At 39.0% G+C, this 16,473-nt stretch overlaps 1 protein-coding gene across 2 annotated transcripts in view; it reads right to left on the reverse strand.

Moving 5' to 3' along the window:
- Positions 1-16,473, reverse strand: part of Adgrg7 (adhesion G protein-coupled receptor G7) — a 74,512-nt gene that overhangs the window by 19,303 nt on the left and 38,736 nt on the right. The window contains exons 7-12 of one of the 2 annotated variants that reach the window (XM_031364127.1): positions 14,643-14,773; positions 14,423-14,530; positions 12,241-12,243; positions 6,162-6,325; positions 5,331-5,486; positions 3,243-3,355 (exon numbers count right to left, since the gene is read on the reverse strand). In XM_031364127.1, the coding sequence (XP_031219987.1) occupies positions 3,243-3,355; positions 5,331-5,486; positions 6,162-6,325; positions 12,241-12,243; positions 14,423-14,530; positions 14,643-14,773 (675 nt within the window). The remainder of the gene's footprint in view (positions 1-3,242; positions 3,356-5,330; positions 5,487-6,161; positions 6,326-12,240; positions 12,244-14,422; positions 14,531-14,642; positions 14,774-16,473) is intronic. The other variant, XM_031364126.1, reaches the window with a different exon arrangement.

Here is a 16,473-nt window from a genome sequence, read left to right on the forward strand (position 1 = left end):
ACTCCAGGTTTCAGGCAGCCAATCAGAAACTGCCCTGCCACCTGGCCTGAAAGAAGGACAGTAGGTCAGCAGCAGTTTCCAGACTTCCCCAGTTACAGTTTCCAGCCCCTACTCCCCATCAATGGTTCTGGAATGTCTCTAGAGATAGAGAGCCAATGATTAAGATAGAGGTTACCTCCCCCTCCCCCAAGTTCCCCTACTGTGCTTTAAATCAGGTCTGTGAGTCCACTGGGGCATCTCTATCTTGGCAACGGGAGACCCTAGCATGCTGGACTTCTGCAGAATAAAACATTCTGCTTTTGCATACTATTTGAATCCGAGTTATCCTTCTTCAGCAAATTATGGACCCTTACACAACATCATCAACAATATCCATAACAACAGTATCAACAACATCAACATCATCAGCAAATCAACAATATCAACAACATGAGGAAGAGTTGTAGCATTAGGAAGGTTGAGAACCACTGCCCTAGCCTTCTAGAGAATGAATCTTGGCTATGGTCTGACTCCATCTCTTCAAAGAGCTCAGCAAGACCAGACCAGCCCTAGAAAGCCCCCAGTTCATAAGAGGTAATACATTGTTTTACATCATTGAGCTCAGACATGTACAAACAGATACAAAGGCTATGTGCAGCAGAAGAATGTCTACATGGCATTTCTGCCTCAAAATTGAAAATTTTGTATTAATAGATGAACCCATATTTGAATGTAGAGAAATTTTGTAGCCAATATTTATTTTTAAAAATCATTTGTGCGTCTGGAGAGATGGCTCAGCGGTTAAGAGCACTGACTGCTCTTACAGAGGTCCTGTGTTCAAATCCCAGCAGCAACATGGTATATCACAACCATCTATAATGAGATCTGATGCCCTCTTCTGGTGTGTCTGAAGACAGCTACAGTATACTCATATACATAAAATAAATAAATAAATAAATCTTTAAAAAAATCACTTGTAAATTTTAAGCTAATGCCAAATATAATTTTAAAAGTTAAAAATGTTATAATGATATATTTTTTAAAAAACTCATTTTGCTTATGTTATAAACAGTAAAACTTCACCAGGCAGTGGCGGTGCACGCCTTTAATCCCAGCACTTGGAAGGTTGAGACAGGCAGATTTCTGAGTTCGAGGCCAGCCTGGTCTACAGAGTGAGTTCCAGGACAGGCTACACAGAGAAACGCTGTCTCGAAGAAAAAAAAAAAAAAAAGGTAAACCTTCCACAAACCTGTAAAATTAGGCAGTGTTTTATATTACTACTGATGTTATTTTTCTTTACAGGCAGATGATCACTACATATTTTTGATATGTCAGATCATAATCATATTTATTTTCTGTAAGAGCTTAGAATTCTCTTTCCACATGGTACCTCTGAATGATGAAAGTCCCAGGGTTATACTTTGAGAAATTCTTTTTTTTTTTGTTTTTGGTTTTGTTTTTTCGAGACAGGGTTTCTCTGTATAGCCCTGGCTGACCTGGAACTCACTCTGTAGACCAGGCTGTCCTCGAACTCAGAATCTACCTGCCTCTGCCTCCCAAGTGCTGGGATTAAAGGTGTGCACCACTACCGCCAGCCGAGAAATTCTTACTGATTGCTAAATGTTCGAGATGGTCTGAATTGCCTTTTAACATGAGATATGCTCAAAGTGTTCCACCGTTTAGAGCTGTAATTTCTAGATGCAGAACCAAATGTTCTTCAAAATTGCTCCTCTGTGCCCCACTCCCAGTTCCTATGAACTTAATGTCTTTGTTCAAACAGTTTTTGGTTTCCTGGGTTTGTCTACAGACTGGCAATGTATACCAGCAACTTTTAGAAGGCAGTATAATCATGTTGATCATGTGTGTGTGCCTGTGTGTCTGCATGTGTGTGATGTGCTGTATGCATGGAAGAGGTGTATAATATTGAGGATATGTATGCTGTGGTCCATGTATGTGTTCTCTGTATTGGCCAACATATATATATATATGTGTGTATATGTATATATATATATATATATATGTATGTATATATATACACACACATATATATGTATGTATATGTATACATACATATATATATATACATATACATACATATATATTCATATATATGACTGACAAAAGAGGAAAGATGTGCTTTAATGACATTGACGTCAAATACAAGGTATTTATTCTCTACTATGTACATACCATTTTCTTTATTAGAGACAGCTATATCTTGTGTCCTCTCTAATATCAAATAGCAGTCCTATATTCTATGGCATACAGTCTTGTACTAATGAAGGCTATAAGAGCTATACTCATTATCATCTAATTTCTTTTAGAATTTCTAGAGTATAGATCTTCCCAATAGCTGTTTTTCTGAATTCATCCTGGTTTTTAAGAGTTCTAATATCCAGATGTGTCTTGTTATTTTTACCCTACAAATTAATGATTGAGCCTACCCTTTCTATGACCTCTATGGCTTCATACTATCCTACCATAACCTCTCTCAATCCTTGGATTTCTCCACTGAGAGAATTCAGCCTTTTGATTTATTAGTTAATATTTTCTTGATCATTTAAGCCTTTTATACCTTTTGAGATATTTAATAATAAAAGCTGCAAAGTGTATTCCAAGAAATTGTGTAGGAAGTATCATGAGGGGCTTGCGTGATACCTCAGCAGGTACAGGCTCGCCCACCAAGCTACACACCCGTACTGTTCACACAGTAGAAGGGGAACATGACTCTCAAGTGCTGTCCTCTGACCTCCACATACATGCAGTGGCATGTTCCCTCCCAACATTCATTTTAAAAATGTAATAAAAAGCAGGAGGAAGAGGAATGGGATGAGGAACTGTCATGGGGCGGACTGAGAGGGGCATAAAGACTGGACTGTACAAAAAGATTATGTAAAACTTCCATCATTCGAAAATTTTACACATTTGAAAAATTATTTTGAAGACCTTTTTGTTCAGCAATGTTTTCTTCTTTTGCAATCCAGATTGTCAGAGATGTTTCATTCCACATTAAAGAGTTATGGGGTCTATGGGCTGTGGGCTCATAAAACAAACTTTTGTCTTATTTATAATTATGTATTTACTTGTAACTATATCTCAGCCTCTCTGAGATCAGGCCATCTGTAAAATGGGTGTTTTGAATGTTTCCTTCCAGTTCAGAAAAAGTATATTCTGATGAAGAATTAAATTTTGATATGAATGTACCCAGTAAATTACAATCAGGATAGTAGTTTCTCCTATAAAAAGCCCCTTATTCCTCTTACCTGGTGAGAATCTGGAATAGGATTGTTAGAGCCAGACCAGCAATGGACAAGGCACAGCCGATGTTGGATAATATGTCTAGGGATTCGGGATACTTGTAATCCTTTTTGAAACTCTGAAAAATAATTTGACATAGATTTCAAATAAACTGGCTTGGAAATTTTTTTAAAATATTAATGTAAGTCTGTACCATGGAATTACATTGATTAAAATAACCAGCTAGATGCCAACTATACCTTTGTATAAAAATTATCATATAGTTTAGTTCCATGTATGTGTCTGGGTGAATTTATGCCACGTGTGTGTGGGGACCTGTGAAGACCAGAAGGGGATGTTGGATTCCCTGGAACTGGAGTAACAGGCACTTGCAAGCCATTGAACTTAGAAATGTTCTTATCTGCGCAGTCATCTTTCCAGCTCCAAAACTCTGATAGATTCTTAAATGAGGTAAATTAATAATAGCTTCCATGATGTCAAGGCTTAATTAATTAATTAATTAATTATTTCAGTTAGAATACATGTAAGTAGAGAGAGAAAACTTTAGTCGCTGTCTAAAAAGCCAGGATCGTTTATAATAGGCCTGAATCGTCTGTTGCTATTGATTGCATGAATTCATGTATTACTGAACACTTCTATGCTAATTTACTTACAGTAAAGTTCAGGCATATCTTCCACATGAAGACATGGTCATAGAATTTGTTAATTTTAAAAAAGGTTTTATTTGTGCAATATATCTATATCTATCCCAACAGGTTCTTTTTTTGTTTGTTTGTTTTTTGTTTTTTTTGGATTTTGTTTTGTTTTTTTTGAGACAGGGTTTTTCTGTGTAGCACTGGTTGCCCTGGAACTCACTCTGTAGACCCAGGCTGGCCTCAAACTCAGAAATCCACCTGCCTCTGCCTCCCAAGTGCTGGGATTAAAGGTGTGCACCACCACTGTCCAGCCCCAACAGGTTCTTAAATATGCACATAAAAATGTATTCCATACAACCACATGAGGCTTCTCCTACCTCTCACTAACATCTGCCCAACCACAGCTGGAAACAGGAGTCTTATATATAACTGTTACAAAGCTTTCTGTATCGTTTAATGTATAAGCTAATCTTCATAGCTAATACGACTTGATGTCAAAAATGGAAAATTTTATCACTAGTGTCTTCTGATGGAAAAATCTGCCCTCAATGTAAATTAGACAAGAAGTAATAAAAATCAATTAAGAGCAGTTTCACAGCTAAAATGAAAGAGATACAGTTGTCTCAAACATGTCTAAAAAATAAGGTTCTATTTGATTTTCTACACTGTGTCAGTGTACTGTGTGGATCTCCATCCTAAACCTAGCTGCATGTCAGCTCTTGCAGGATGAAAACACAGTTTTCCCACCAGGGATTCATGAATGAGTGCTGTTTAGTAGCTACCCCTGTTAATATTTTATTCTAACATTCTACACATGTCCTCATTCCTTCACATATCCTAATCAACACTTGCTTTATAAGAATGGTTTTCAGAGGTGGCATGGAGAAGAGACCTTCTGAAAACGGTCAGTCCATCAATGGTCAATGGTGCATATGTCGGTTCTGCTTCTGCCCCTGTACAGGGATACTTGATGGTTAACACGCTTCAGGAAGGGAAAGTGAACCTTTAGGAAACAGGTAAAGAATTCAAGAGCTGCTTCTTTTCCACTTAGCAACAAGAACAGCAACTGGGACAGCTGCAATGGAAAGAGCTGCCGGAAGTCCAAGTGGCCTACACACGGCCAAGTATGTACTGAAGTGTTGCACTCCATGAGGATCTCACTCTTAGACAGTCCATCTAGTGGAATGTGCCAACTTCTCCTTCACACATATGCATCTTTTCCATGCTTACAAACAGTGCTAAACTAAACTTGCCTATCTCTATCCTGAAACCACATGGTAAACCTCTGTTACTTTCGAGCATGCTCCTTTCAGCTCTATCACTTAATCCCTTTTCCAATTTTATCTGAACTTCCAATCTATGTAAATAATACCTCAGCGTTATCCTTGGTTGATGTATCCTAGACCTGTGTATAAGGAAAAGCCTTGTCTCGAAAGAGATTGTTTTGCGCATGCTTACCATCAATACGGCGAAATTGGTTGTATGGTTGCATTGGCAACCAAGGAATCCTGTGGTGTTCATGGTTTTTTGGCACCCAAATGTGTCCCAGTCTTTTATTGAAAAATTCCAGTAAACACAGGCATAGGAGTGAAGCTGGAATTCTCTTTTATCATACTGTGAATTGATGACACATTTAATGATTAATTGGATAGGGAAAAGTCTAATAGAATAAGATAGTCCCAAGAGAAATGAGTATATATCAAACATCAAGAGCTCCCTTATAGATTGAGGGAAGAAGAAAGGCATAAAAAGTTATAAAGCTAGAATCCCAGTACTTGTGAATCTGAAGTTGGAGGACTGCTGCAAGTTCATACCCAGCTAGAGCTATATAGTTTATTTCAAGTACACAATAAACAACCAACCAACCAACGAAAGTATATGAGGATACAAAATCAATTTTCTATTAACTAATATTCTATTTTAGTTTGTCAGAAAATTAGATAAGACAAATATTTATATGATTACTTTAAAAGACTTTTCCTGGCTAGTTTTTTTTAAATCTATTTATTTATTTTATGTATATGAGTACACCATTGATGTCTTTGGACATACCAGAAGAGGTCATCAGGTCCCATTACAGATGGTTGTGAGCCACTATGTGGTTGCTGGGAACTGAACTCAGGATCTTTGGAAGAGCAGTCAGTGAGTGCTCTTAACCACTGAGCTATTTCCCTAGCTCAAAAGACTTTTCAAAAAAAGATTCTGTAGAGTTCTTTTTATCAAAATAATCTCCAGTGTCTTAAATTAAGAGTAGATAGTATTTTTGTTTCCATTCATGGAAAAACTCACCGTGGGATTAAATACCATTTGCACAGAAACATCATTCTTGCCTTCTTCACTTCCTTTTACTTTGCCAGAGATAATTTTTTGACTAAAATTTGATGTAGCAGTGAAAGTTTTTGATTGGAAAAGTTTGTGGTTTTGATACACCACAAAACCACATGGATTTTTATCTATAGGAAAAAAAGCAGACATTAAAATCAACAGACATACTCTGTGGTGAACAAAGTAAAGTTTCAATCACTGTGGAACTGCATGGTTCCTTCATATTTAAGGTAGGGTAGAGAAAAGATCATTGGCTGAGCTTTTACTTAATTGCAATATAGTTCCCTGATGTTATAGAATACAAATATGCCATTGCTATCTGCAGCTCTTGGCTCATAACTACTTACAAAATGCAATCCATGGGAACTAGAATGTCTCTTTTGAAGCTGGCCATCAGGAAATTCTCTGACCTTTCTGATCATAAGATCCCATTTAAGTAAATATCTTACCTCATGTCCAAGGGGCAGGATTATTTGACCGAGTTGAATAGAAGTGTACACAGACAGGTTTGTTGAATTTACCTATTTCATTTATTTCCCAACTCCATTAGATTATATTCTCTGTCCAAATCACATTTACACATTCTTGCTTATGGTTCAATTATTTCTATGCAATGAAGTCTCCATGGAAAGCCCGAAGAATGGAGTTCAGACAGCTTCGGAACAGCAGGGCATGTGGAGCTTTCTGAGTGTGGTACACCCCCAGAGAGGGTGTGAAAACTCTGCACCCCTTCATTTCAGACCTCACCTCATACTTATTTTCATATGTATCCTTTGTAGTATCCTATATAATAATCCAGTAAATGTGTCTACCTGAGCTGTATGAATTCCAAAGCAAATTAAATCCAAGACAAGTTTATGTAAAGAGTTTATAATTGGTCAATATGTAAAGATAAAACTTTCTGGTGCTTGTAATTGGCTCTGTTTGTCTGTATGCATGTGTGAGAAAACCTTGGCAGACCAGTCTAGGCTGTAAGCCTATGAGAGGCATCATTAACATATGTTAACCACTAGCTGGCTAACTGCTTCTTCCCATATAATTATTCCCATAGATTTCTTCCTGAGGTTCCTTTTTCTTATCTCCTATGTGGAGATGATAAATGTCTGCTTATTCTGCCTCATTTATAACCATCTCACTTTTTATGCAGTAAGACAGGAGGCAGGATCTGTGGGTAGACACAACTAATGCTGCTTCTTCCTCCGGTAGTACAACACTGAGCAAGAACTAGCAAAGGGTTACTGTCTGTAACTACAGAAGCCTCCATAAGGGCTGGCCTGATATAGCAGAGCAGATGCTTTAAGTCACTGGGCAACACATTTGAAGGAAACTTTGATGGGGGTCTTAGCACAGGCACTCACTCCTCACCATCTCTGCTCTGGCTGTCAGGCATCAGCTATCTTAGAGCAGGAAGGCCATTGTGAAACATTTCTTTGGACATCAGAGAATAGAATCAGCTGTTTATTAAAGATCCTGTGGGGTTGCAACTGTGAAAGTTGTACCTGCATGGCCATGGGAATGGTCAAAATGAACTAGTTGAGGAATACTTCTTAACCCTTTTACATAGCTGCTAGCCACAGACAACTTAGCAGAAGAAATAATAATAAGCGCATATCTTTAATATGTGGTGTATATGTATATGGCATGGTTCATCACACACCTGTGAGTGTGCACACCCATACATGCATGCTGAGGCCAGAAAAGGACACCAGGTGTTCTGTTCTATCCCTCTCCATATTACTTTCTTGAGACATGGTCTCTCACTGTACCTGAGAGAAGGGGTAGGGGACATAGGAGGAGTTGGAGGGAGGAAAGGTACGGGTGGAAACCAATCATTTAAATATGGTACTCATGCATAAAAGTCTCAAAAAATTTTAAATGTAAATAAAAAGTAAAAAAGCAAAATACTTATGGATTTCTATTTCTTTCTTTCTTTCTTTCTTCCTTTCTTTTTTTTGATAAAATGGCATACTTGAGATAAAACAGGAATCCAAATGAGCATATAGATTCTGTTTTAAAAATTAGAGTTCCTGGTCACTCCTCTCCTAGTCCTAGAGTATTTTTGGCATCTTTTACAAAATCATAATTTTTATGAATACTCATTATAATAACTTACATTTGTAGCTTGTATAATTCAAATCTCTAAATTTTTAGCTATTCCTTTCCCATCCTCCCCCTCCCTTTATCAGTTGTATCAGATACTTGTTTATTTCATTGTTTTTCACAGAATCCATTTTAAAAAACACTTTTTACCTATATCCTACACATTGACATGTAGTATCATTGCTATTAATTTTCCAGTTATTTGAAATCATACTTTAATTCCTTCTGTAATAGATTTCTCACTTCAAAGGTTCTAATTTGGCAAAAATGTTTGGTGCTCTTTTATTGTACATGTATAGTTTTGTGGAATTGTGATCAGGAACTGTCAAACATAATTTTTATTTTAAAAATTGAATATTCATTTCATTTTTAGTTATTTCTTTGAGAATTTCATATCATGAATTTTGATTATAAACAGCTCCCCCTCAACTTTTCCCAGATCTAGTATAACTTCCCATCTGCCCAGTTTCTACTCTTGTCTGCTTCTCAAACCCTCCAAGTCCAGTTTGAGCTGCCCACGCACTCTTAGGTGTGTGGACATCCACTGCAGAGTTGTCCAACTACCCTGGGCCACACACCCTTAAAAAAAAAAAAAAAAAACGACTCTCCTACTCATAACAACTACCAATTTTGAGAACTGATGATAGTCAGTTTTCCAATAACTTCACAAATGATTAAAACCGATTCTCAATATATACTCATAATATACAAACAATATACATATACATATATAGAAATATATACAGAAATCAAGCTTATTATTTTCATCTACTTTCTCTTCAATGTCTAGAATTAGTAAAATTTCTCCTTCTGGCTATTGTTTGGCCAGGCTCCCTGTTGTTTTCGATGATTTGTGCTTTTCCATTTTACTGTCTTTTTTAAGAGAACAAAGAGTTGAGCCATGTTTGGCAGGCTAGTGCTTTGGATTACTGTGGAAGTATGGTTAGGGTTGTTGGAGGTGTTAGAAAAATGTTGATTAAAGGCTACAAAATTTTCATTAGGTGGGAAGAAAATGTTTAAAAATGTCTTGTCCCAATGGTGACTACAGTTAGTATGTTCTGCTCATGAAACAGGTTAAAACAGTGGGAAATAAGCATTTTCATCACGAAAGACTCACTCTGAGAGGTAATGCAGATATCCATTACTTAGAAAAGTTGTTCTACAGTATATTTCAAAACATATACACACAAAATACACATAACCTGTAATTTAAAAATGTCTCCTTTCAATTTGACATAGACCTGTTTCTTAATAACATTTTAAACCATTTAAGAAATATTGCTTATTTGTATCTAAATAAGAAAGTAAAAAAAAAAAAAAAGATCCTCTCCTTTCACCAAACCATGAAGTAAATTCTAAATATCCTAGGTAGACTCGGTGTGGATACAAGCACTGAGGATGAGTAAGAGAAAACAGAGAGAGAGCACCATGGCACTCTTAGGATAGAAACAGATTTAAGAAATTCTGAGAGCTTTACCAATCCTACATCCAATAGAAGGCTAATATCTGATGTATACAAAGAAGTCAAGAAGTTAGACTCCAGACAGTCAGATAACCCTATTAAAAATGGGGTACAGAGCTAAAAAAGAATTCTCAACTGGGGAAACTTGAATGGTCGAAAGCATCTAAAGAAATGTTCCATATCCTTAGACATCAGGGAAACGCAAATCAAAACAACCCTGAGATTCCACCTCACACCAGTCAGAATGGCTAAGATCACTCCTCTATTGTTGGTGAGATTGCAAACTGGTGCATTTACACAATGGAGTACTACTCATCAATTAAAAACGAAGAAGGGGAGATCAAACTGTGGGTGCTTTGGTCCTTCTTAGTGTAGGGGAATACCAGGGTGGTGGGAGTGGGTGGGTGAGCACCCTCATGGAAGCAGGGGGAAGGAGGTTGAGATGGGGGGCTTCCAGAGGGGAAACCAGCAAAGGGAATTACATTTGAAATGTAAAAATATAAAATATCCAATAAAAAAGAGAAAAAATATTCTAAATCCACAACTTCTAATATAGAATCCATGGATGTAAAGGGCCTATTGTGTGTACTGCTAGCTTTAACACTGAGCAAGTATTACAGTCTTGCAATGTGCCTGTCATTTTCCTGATATTGGTATGTTTGTTTCATGCTTACGTCTAAACTTTTGTTGCATATTTATATACAAAAAAGAAAGTATTCTATAGTTGGAGATGTTTTATCTATGTACATAAATGGTATCATGCTATAGAAACTTGCATTTTAACCTAAATATTCTAAATATTCTCTTAAGGAATTTTCTCAAGTATATTATATTATTGGTTTTATTAGCTGTTGCCTATCTGTTAAGGATTAGACAGATCTTAACTTTCCTTTTGTACCTTGAATGTTCATGAAACAATATTCTTTTAGGGTTTTTTTCCTTTTGGTTTTTACTTGTGTTTGTTAAACACTTATATCTCCTAGTCCATGGCTTACTGACTCAAATAGTTTCCTCTTCCCTTACTGATCAGAAAGATTTTATGGGTTTTGATTTAGGTCTAGTTATCCAGCCAAAGGAACAAAGAAGTAGAATAAATGCAAAGAAAGCTAGATGGATTTATGTTTTCTCTTTATGTGAATTGATAACATCTTCCCTTCACTCTGATGGAATCTGTTCCTTAAAGTTCTGTGGCTGAGACATACCAAAATTGGTACTTAGGAATGTCAGTGTATCTAGTTTGTCTACGTTGCTCTCTAATTGGTCCTTTGTTTCTTTGGAGAACTGGAGTTTGAATGCAGAACCTTGTATATAGTAGGCAAGTACTCCACCAGGAGCTGCATCCGCAGACCCCCTGTGAATTTCTTTTATTGAATATTTCATTTATTTACATTTCAAATGTTATTACTTTTCCTGAATCCCATCCCCAGAAACCCACTATCTCATCCCCCCTCCTCCTGCTTCTATGAGGGTGTGCCCCCACCCTCCCTCAAATTTCCCTACACTAGGGCATCGAGCCTTCATGGGACCAAGAGCCTCTTCTACCATTGATGTCCAACAAGGCCATCCTCTGCTACATAAGTGGCTGGAGCTATGGGTCTCTCTGTGTGTACTCTTCAATTGTTGGTTTAGTTCCCAGGATCTCTGGGGGCAGGGAACTGGTTGGTTGATATTGTTCTTCCTATGGGTTGCAAACCCCTTTAGGTCCTTCAGTTCTTTCTCTAACTCCTCCATTGGGGGCACCAAGATCAGTCCAATGGTTGGCTGCAAGTATCCACCTCTGTATACATCAGGCTCTGGCAGAGCCTCTCAGGAGACAGCTGTATCAGGCTCCTGTCAGCAAGCACTTCTTGGCATCCACAATAGTGTCTGGGTTTAGTGACTGTATATGGGATGGATCCCTAGGTGGGGCAGTCCCTGGATGGCCTTTCCTTAGGTCTCTGCTCCACACTTTGTCTCCATATTTCCTCCCATGAGTATTTTGTTCCCCCTTCTAAGAAGGACCAGAGCACCTACACTTTTGTCTTCTTTTTTCTTGAGCTTTACGTGGTTTGTGAATTTGGAGACTTAGGTATTTGGAGCTTTTAGATGAGTTGGATGGCGAGCGTGAGCAGCAAGAGAAAGCTGAAGGAGATGTGGCTGCTCTCAATGACAGCATCTAGCTGGTGGAAGAGGAGCTGGACCATGCTCAGGAGCAACAGGCCATAGCCCTGTAGAAGCTGGAAGAGGCAGAGAAGGCTAGAGTAAGAGAGGCAGGAAGGGGATAGAGAACCAAGCCATGAAAGATGAGGAAAAAATGGAGATCCAGGAGGTGTAGCTCAAAGAAGCCAAGCTCATTGCCGAGGAGGCTGACCACAAGTATGAGGAAGTTGCTCATGTAAGTTGGTCATCCTGGAGGGTGAGCTGGAGAGAGCAGAGGAACAGGCGGAGGTGTCTGAACTAAAGTGTGGCAACCTGAAGGAAGAGCTCAAGAATATAACTAACAATCTGAAATCGCTGGAAGCTGCTTCTGAAAAGTATTCTGAAAAGGAGGATAGTTATGAAGAAGTCAAGCTCTGTCTGTCAAGTTGAAGGAGGCCAAGTCTGTGGACAGTTTTTAAACTGGAGAAGACAATCGATGACCTGGAAGAAAAACTTGCCCAGGCCAAAGAAGAGAACATAGGCTTACATCAGACTGGACCAGACACTAAACGAACTTAACTGTATATAAACTAAACCAGAAGAGTCCTGTTTTGGCACCAACTTCACTCCAGAGAGTGCACCCTGTCTTCCTCTCTTGTAAGAAGTTCCACTTATTACCATGTCTCCACCTTGCTGGAAATGCCAAGCAGATAATGAATTCATGACCAAATATTTGTGTTAGACAAGCTTTAAGCACCAGTTAAGTTTAATCCTTTCCTTTTCCATTCAAATGGCACCAGCTCTGTTGGCTGTTATTGTTAAACCAGCATCTATTCCTAAAATAGGCAGGGAATTTCACACCGAGTATAGTTAGTATAGCATTTGGTTCTCGGGAATTAGCCAGCCCCACACTTCGAAGCACAGGCTCAAGTGTCTAATTGTAGCTGGTCGCTCCTGGCAAAGCTATGTGAGGCTAGGGGTTGTCACAAGAAAACATGTAGAAATTTTCCACCGAGAGCAAAAATTAAAACAAGCTACTATAGGACATCATAAAGCACATCTAGATTGGTCTGATCATACTGAGTGTATCACACTCCTCTGTGCAGAATGGATTTCCCTTTAAGCATTCCAAGGGAGGATGCTGGGGTGACCGCTGTTGCCCATGTGCCTTCTGATTGAACTTTAATGCTGTTCTATGTACACCTTTCCTCAGCTCCAGAATTGTTCTTTGAGGAGTAAGTGTTTTTTTTTCCCCCAGGACTTTTCTGCTGTGGTCTAATGATCTGCTCAGCAGGGAATATGGCAGAGTCCAACCCTTTTCAGATCAGTCCTGTCAAGAAGACTGCTGGCAAAACCAGGCACGGTGGTGCCCTTGAAAGGCAGAGGCAGCTTGATCTCTGAGTTTGAGGGCAGCCTAGACTATCTACATAGAAAGGTCCAGGACAGCCAGGGCTACTCAGTGGGACTCCATCTCAAATAATAAAAAAGGTTGCTGGCCATCGGTACATTGAGTATCGTTCTAACACCAAGTGTTGGGCAGCAAAAGGTCTCTCTAGCAGCAAAGCAGTGATAGAAAAAGAAATTGTTCCATCTCCATTGTTCAGGGAACAACACATGGAAGCTTGGCTTTGCCAAGACTTGAATTCCTTCAGGAATGACACTAATACAAGAGCGAGACTTCCTGATGGAACTGTATGTGGGGTGCTCTGTAAGCTGCACATTTTTTTTGGCTTTGTGGTTTTGCTTTCTCAGTTAACATCTCACACTGAAACATTCCACATTCCCCAGCAGAGCAGGGCCAACACGAGTTTACAGTCCTGACTGCAAGTCACTCTGGTTCTAGCTTATCTGAGCCCTGGCCCCTCACTCCTGTTTATTAAGCATCACACTACCTGGGAGATAAACTTTTAGCACACTGTGCAATTGAATAAAATCTGCTCTGTTGTTTAGATTCTTGTAATTATATCATAGTAATAGTATCACTCTTCTGCATTTTGGTCAAATACATTTTTTGCATAAATAAAAATATGTCCTTTGGAACACTAGATTGGTGTCGGGAGAGATGAAGTCAACTTCTTTAGACTTTGAGAATACAGCTTTTTCAAGATGTCATGTGACATGCAAGACTGTGAGGAGCCTAGAGATGGTAGTGCAATTGTTATCACTAAATGACAACTTTCCCAGTTATAAAAATGGTTCCATGAGTGTCACACCATGAGGAAATAAGCACAGAGTTTGTGACTGAGCCTTCTTATGACACAGAAATGTAAGGAACACTTCTGCGAGAGTTTCATAGAAATATAGACTTGTGGACCTGGCACTAGTATTTCAATCTGTTACTCTCCAGTGTGGTTTTGAAATGAAGTAAGATTCTCTGTGACCTGAAATGGTATCATTGAGATCACTGTATTAGAGCCCAAAGACAAGCAAAATTATTAGGTGTGAAACGAAACAAGGCTTATTCTTCCTTTCATGGATTTTTAAGTTAGTAATTATTTGGATTCAGTGTGGTTTAAAAACATTGTAAACAAGGTTCAAGACATACTTTCCCCAGTATTAAGTAAGATCTGAAGTTCGGTCTGTCCATCTGGGTTTAGTCCATCTGCACTTTTGTTAATCAATGTTTCACCAGAAGCCAGAGAATTACTAGATCCTATAAGAAAGGGAAATTAGAATTTTAAATATCTGCCTTTTGGTGAACTGTGAATTGTTATTGGCAATGGACTGTTGTTTACTGTCACAAGCACGGAAGGCAAACAGCTTACCTTTCTGTACAGAGAAGAGAACACTTGACCCTTTCTCATTGTCTCGAGTGACGGACTGGATTGCTATGTTAGGTTCCACCACCTTCTCGTCACCCAGAGAAAAGGAGTAATTCTCCATGTTCTTGATAAGACTGCATAGAATGAAACACAGGAACTCAGCATGTTGTCATAAACCCAAGAGATATGTTGTTTCCCTCATTAGAAAAGGCAGGAGCACACAGCCTATGTAGTCACCGTGACAATCACTAAATGTGTGTGTATGCATTTGCTTAAATACATATCTGCTTCTCTTCACCAGAGTCTTGTTTTATCACATGTAGTTTTTAAAAATGCTATAATTATCATGCTCACAGGCTTGGTGCCACCATTGCATCAACAAATCTTGCAGAAAGGATGGCATTTGTTGATCAGAGGGGTTTTGGCTGGTTGGTACTTATGTTTTTCCTTTGATGGTGGGCAGAGCACCTTGCTGTGCAAAAGAGGCTAATACGCAGGTATAAAGGTCCTATGTGGGCACCAGCTCAACTTCTCCATGGACAATGAGTTTTGTAGATATGGTCTTCTACAATGGGGCCTTGCACTTCAGTTTGTGGGAAGTCTTGAAGTCTTCGCAAGAGGCTGGGTTGTTCTGGGTTTCCCATGGAACTGTTTTTGGCCAATAATTCATCTAAGTATAGCCTGTTCTTGGCACTGGAAGCTTTGTTTGTTGACAAGACTTTATAGGAGTAACTAACCAATATCTTATTGACCTAAGGCCCTCTCTCCATGATAGAACTCATACCTGATAGTGTTTGGGTGACCAAGAACCTCAGACAAGATAGCCCAGAGACAGAGTAAAGCCCAAATACTACTGCTCTAAAAACAAACAGAAAAACATAGCACTAAATTGTCTTCTAATGACATTCTGCTGCACTCACAGCCTTACTCAGCCCTGATCAGAGAAGCTTCTTCCTGAAGCAGATGGAAGTAACACAGAGATCCACAGCCAGCCAGACTTTGTACACAGAGAGAGAGAGAGACACCTTGAAACACTCAGCCCTGAATGTTTGCTTCTATCACATCCTTCCTCTCAGTGTTCAGGGAACCTTAGAGAAAAGGAGACAGAAAGAATGTTCTTTGAGTACATATGACAGATTCCTTGTGTGTTTTTATGGGATTCCTGAGTGTGTGAACAAGTGTGTCTCTTTCCTGTGCCTTCACTTGGGCTCTTTTCTCTCTGTTTTGCCCAATTCCATTGTGCTAGTTTTTATTTTATCTGATTATATTTTATTATAAAAAGTGATGATGGAAAACACCCAGAGGAAGCTCCACTCTCAGGCGCTCTAACATGTCCAAGATCAGAGGTGAGGAGGAACCAATGATCTGTCCCAACACTGGGAGTAACTAGGACCAGCAGGATCAGGCATACAGGAACTCTGCCAGCCCAGTGGCTCAGGTTCCTTCCCGTCTGTCTGGGCCAGCCGGTGCCCTGAGAAGACCTTGGGTGTAAGCTCCACAGCCAGTCCCAAAACACCCAGAGGAAGCTCCACTCTCACATGCTCTAAGAAGCCCAGGATCATAGGATCCCAGAACCAGAGACAGCTTGACTCTGAAGAGTTCTGACACAAACAGGATCACAGGAAGGACAGGTTCCAGTCAGATTTAGCAAGGGCAGGTACCACTACAGATAACCATATGGCAGGAGGCAAGCATAAGATTATAAGCAACACAAACCAAGGTTACTTGGCATCATCAGAACCCAATACTCCCACCATAGAAAGTCATGAACACACCATCACACTGGAAAAGCAAGATTCAGATATAAAATCACTTCTCATGATGATGATACAGG

Source organism: Mastomys coucha, unplaced genomic scaffold (genome assembly GCF_008632895.1).
Source record: "Mastomys coucha isolate ucsf_1 unplaced genomic scaffold, UCSF_Mcou_1 pScaffold12, whole genome shotgun sequence".
Classification (NCBI taxonomy): Eukaryota; Metazoa; Chordata; class Mammalia; order Rodentia; family Muridae; genus Mastomys; species Mastomys coucha.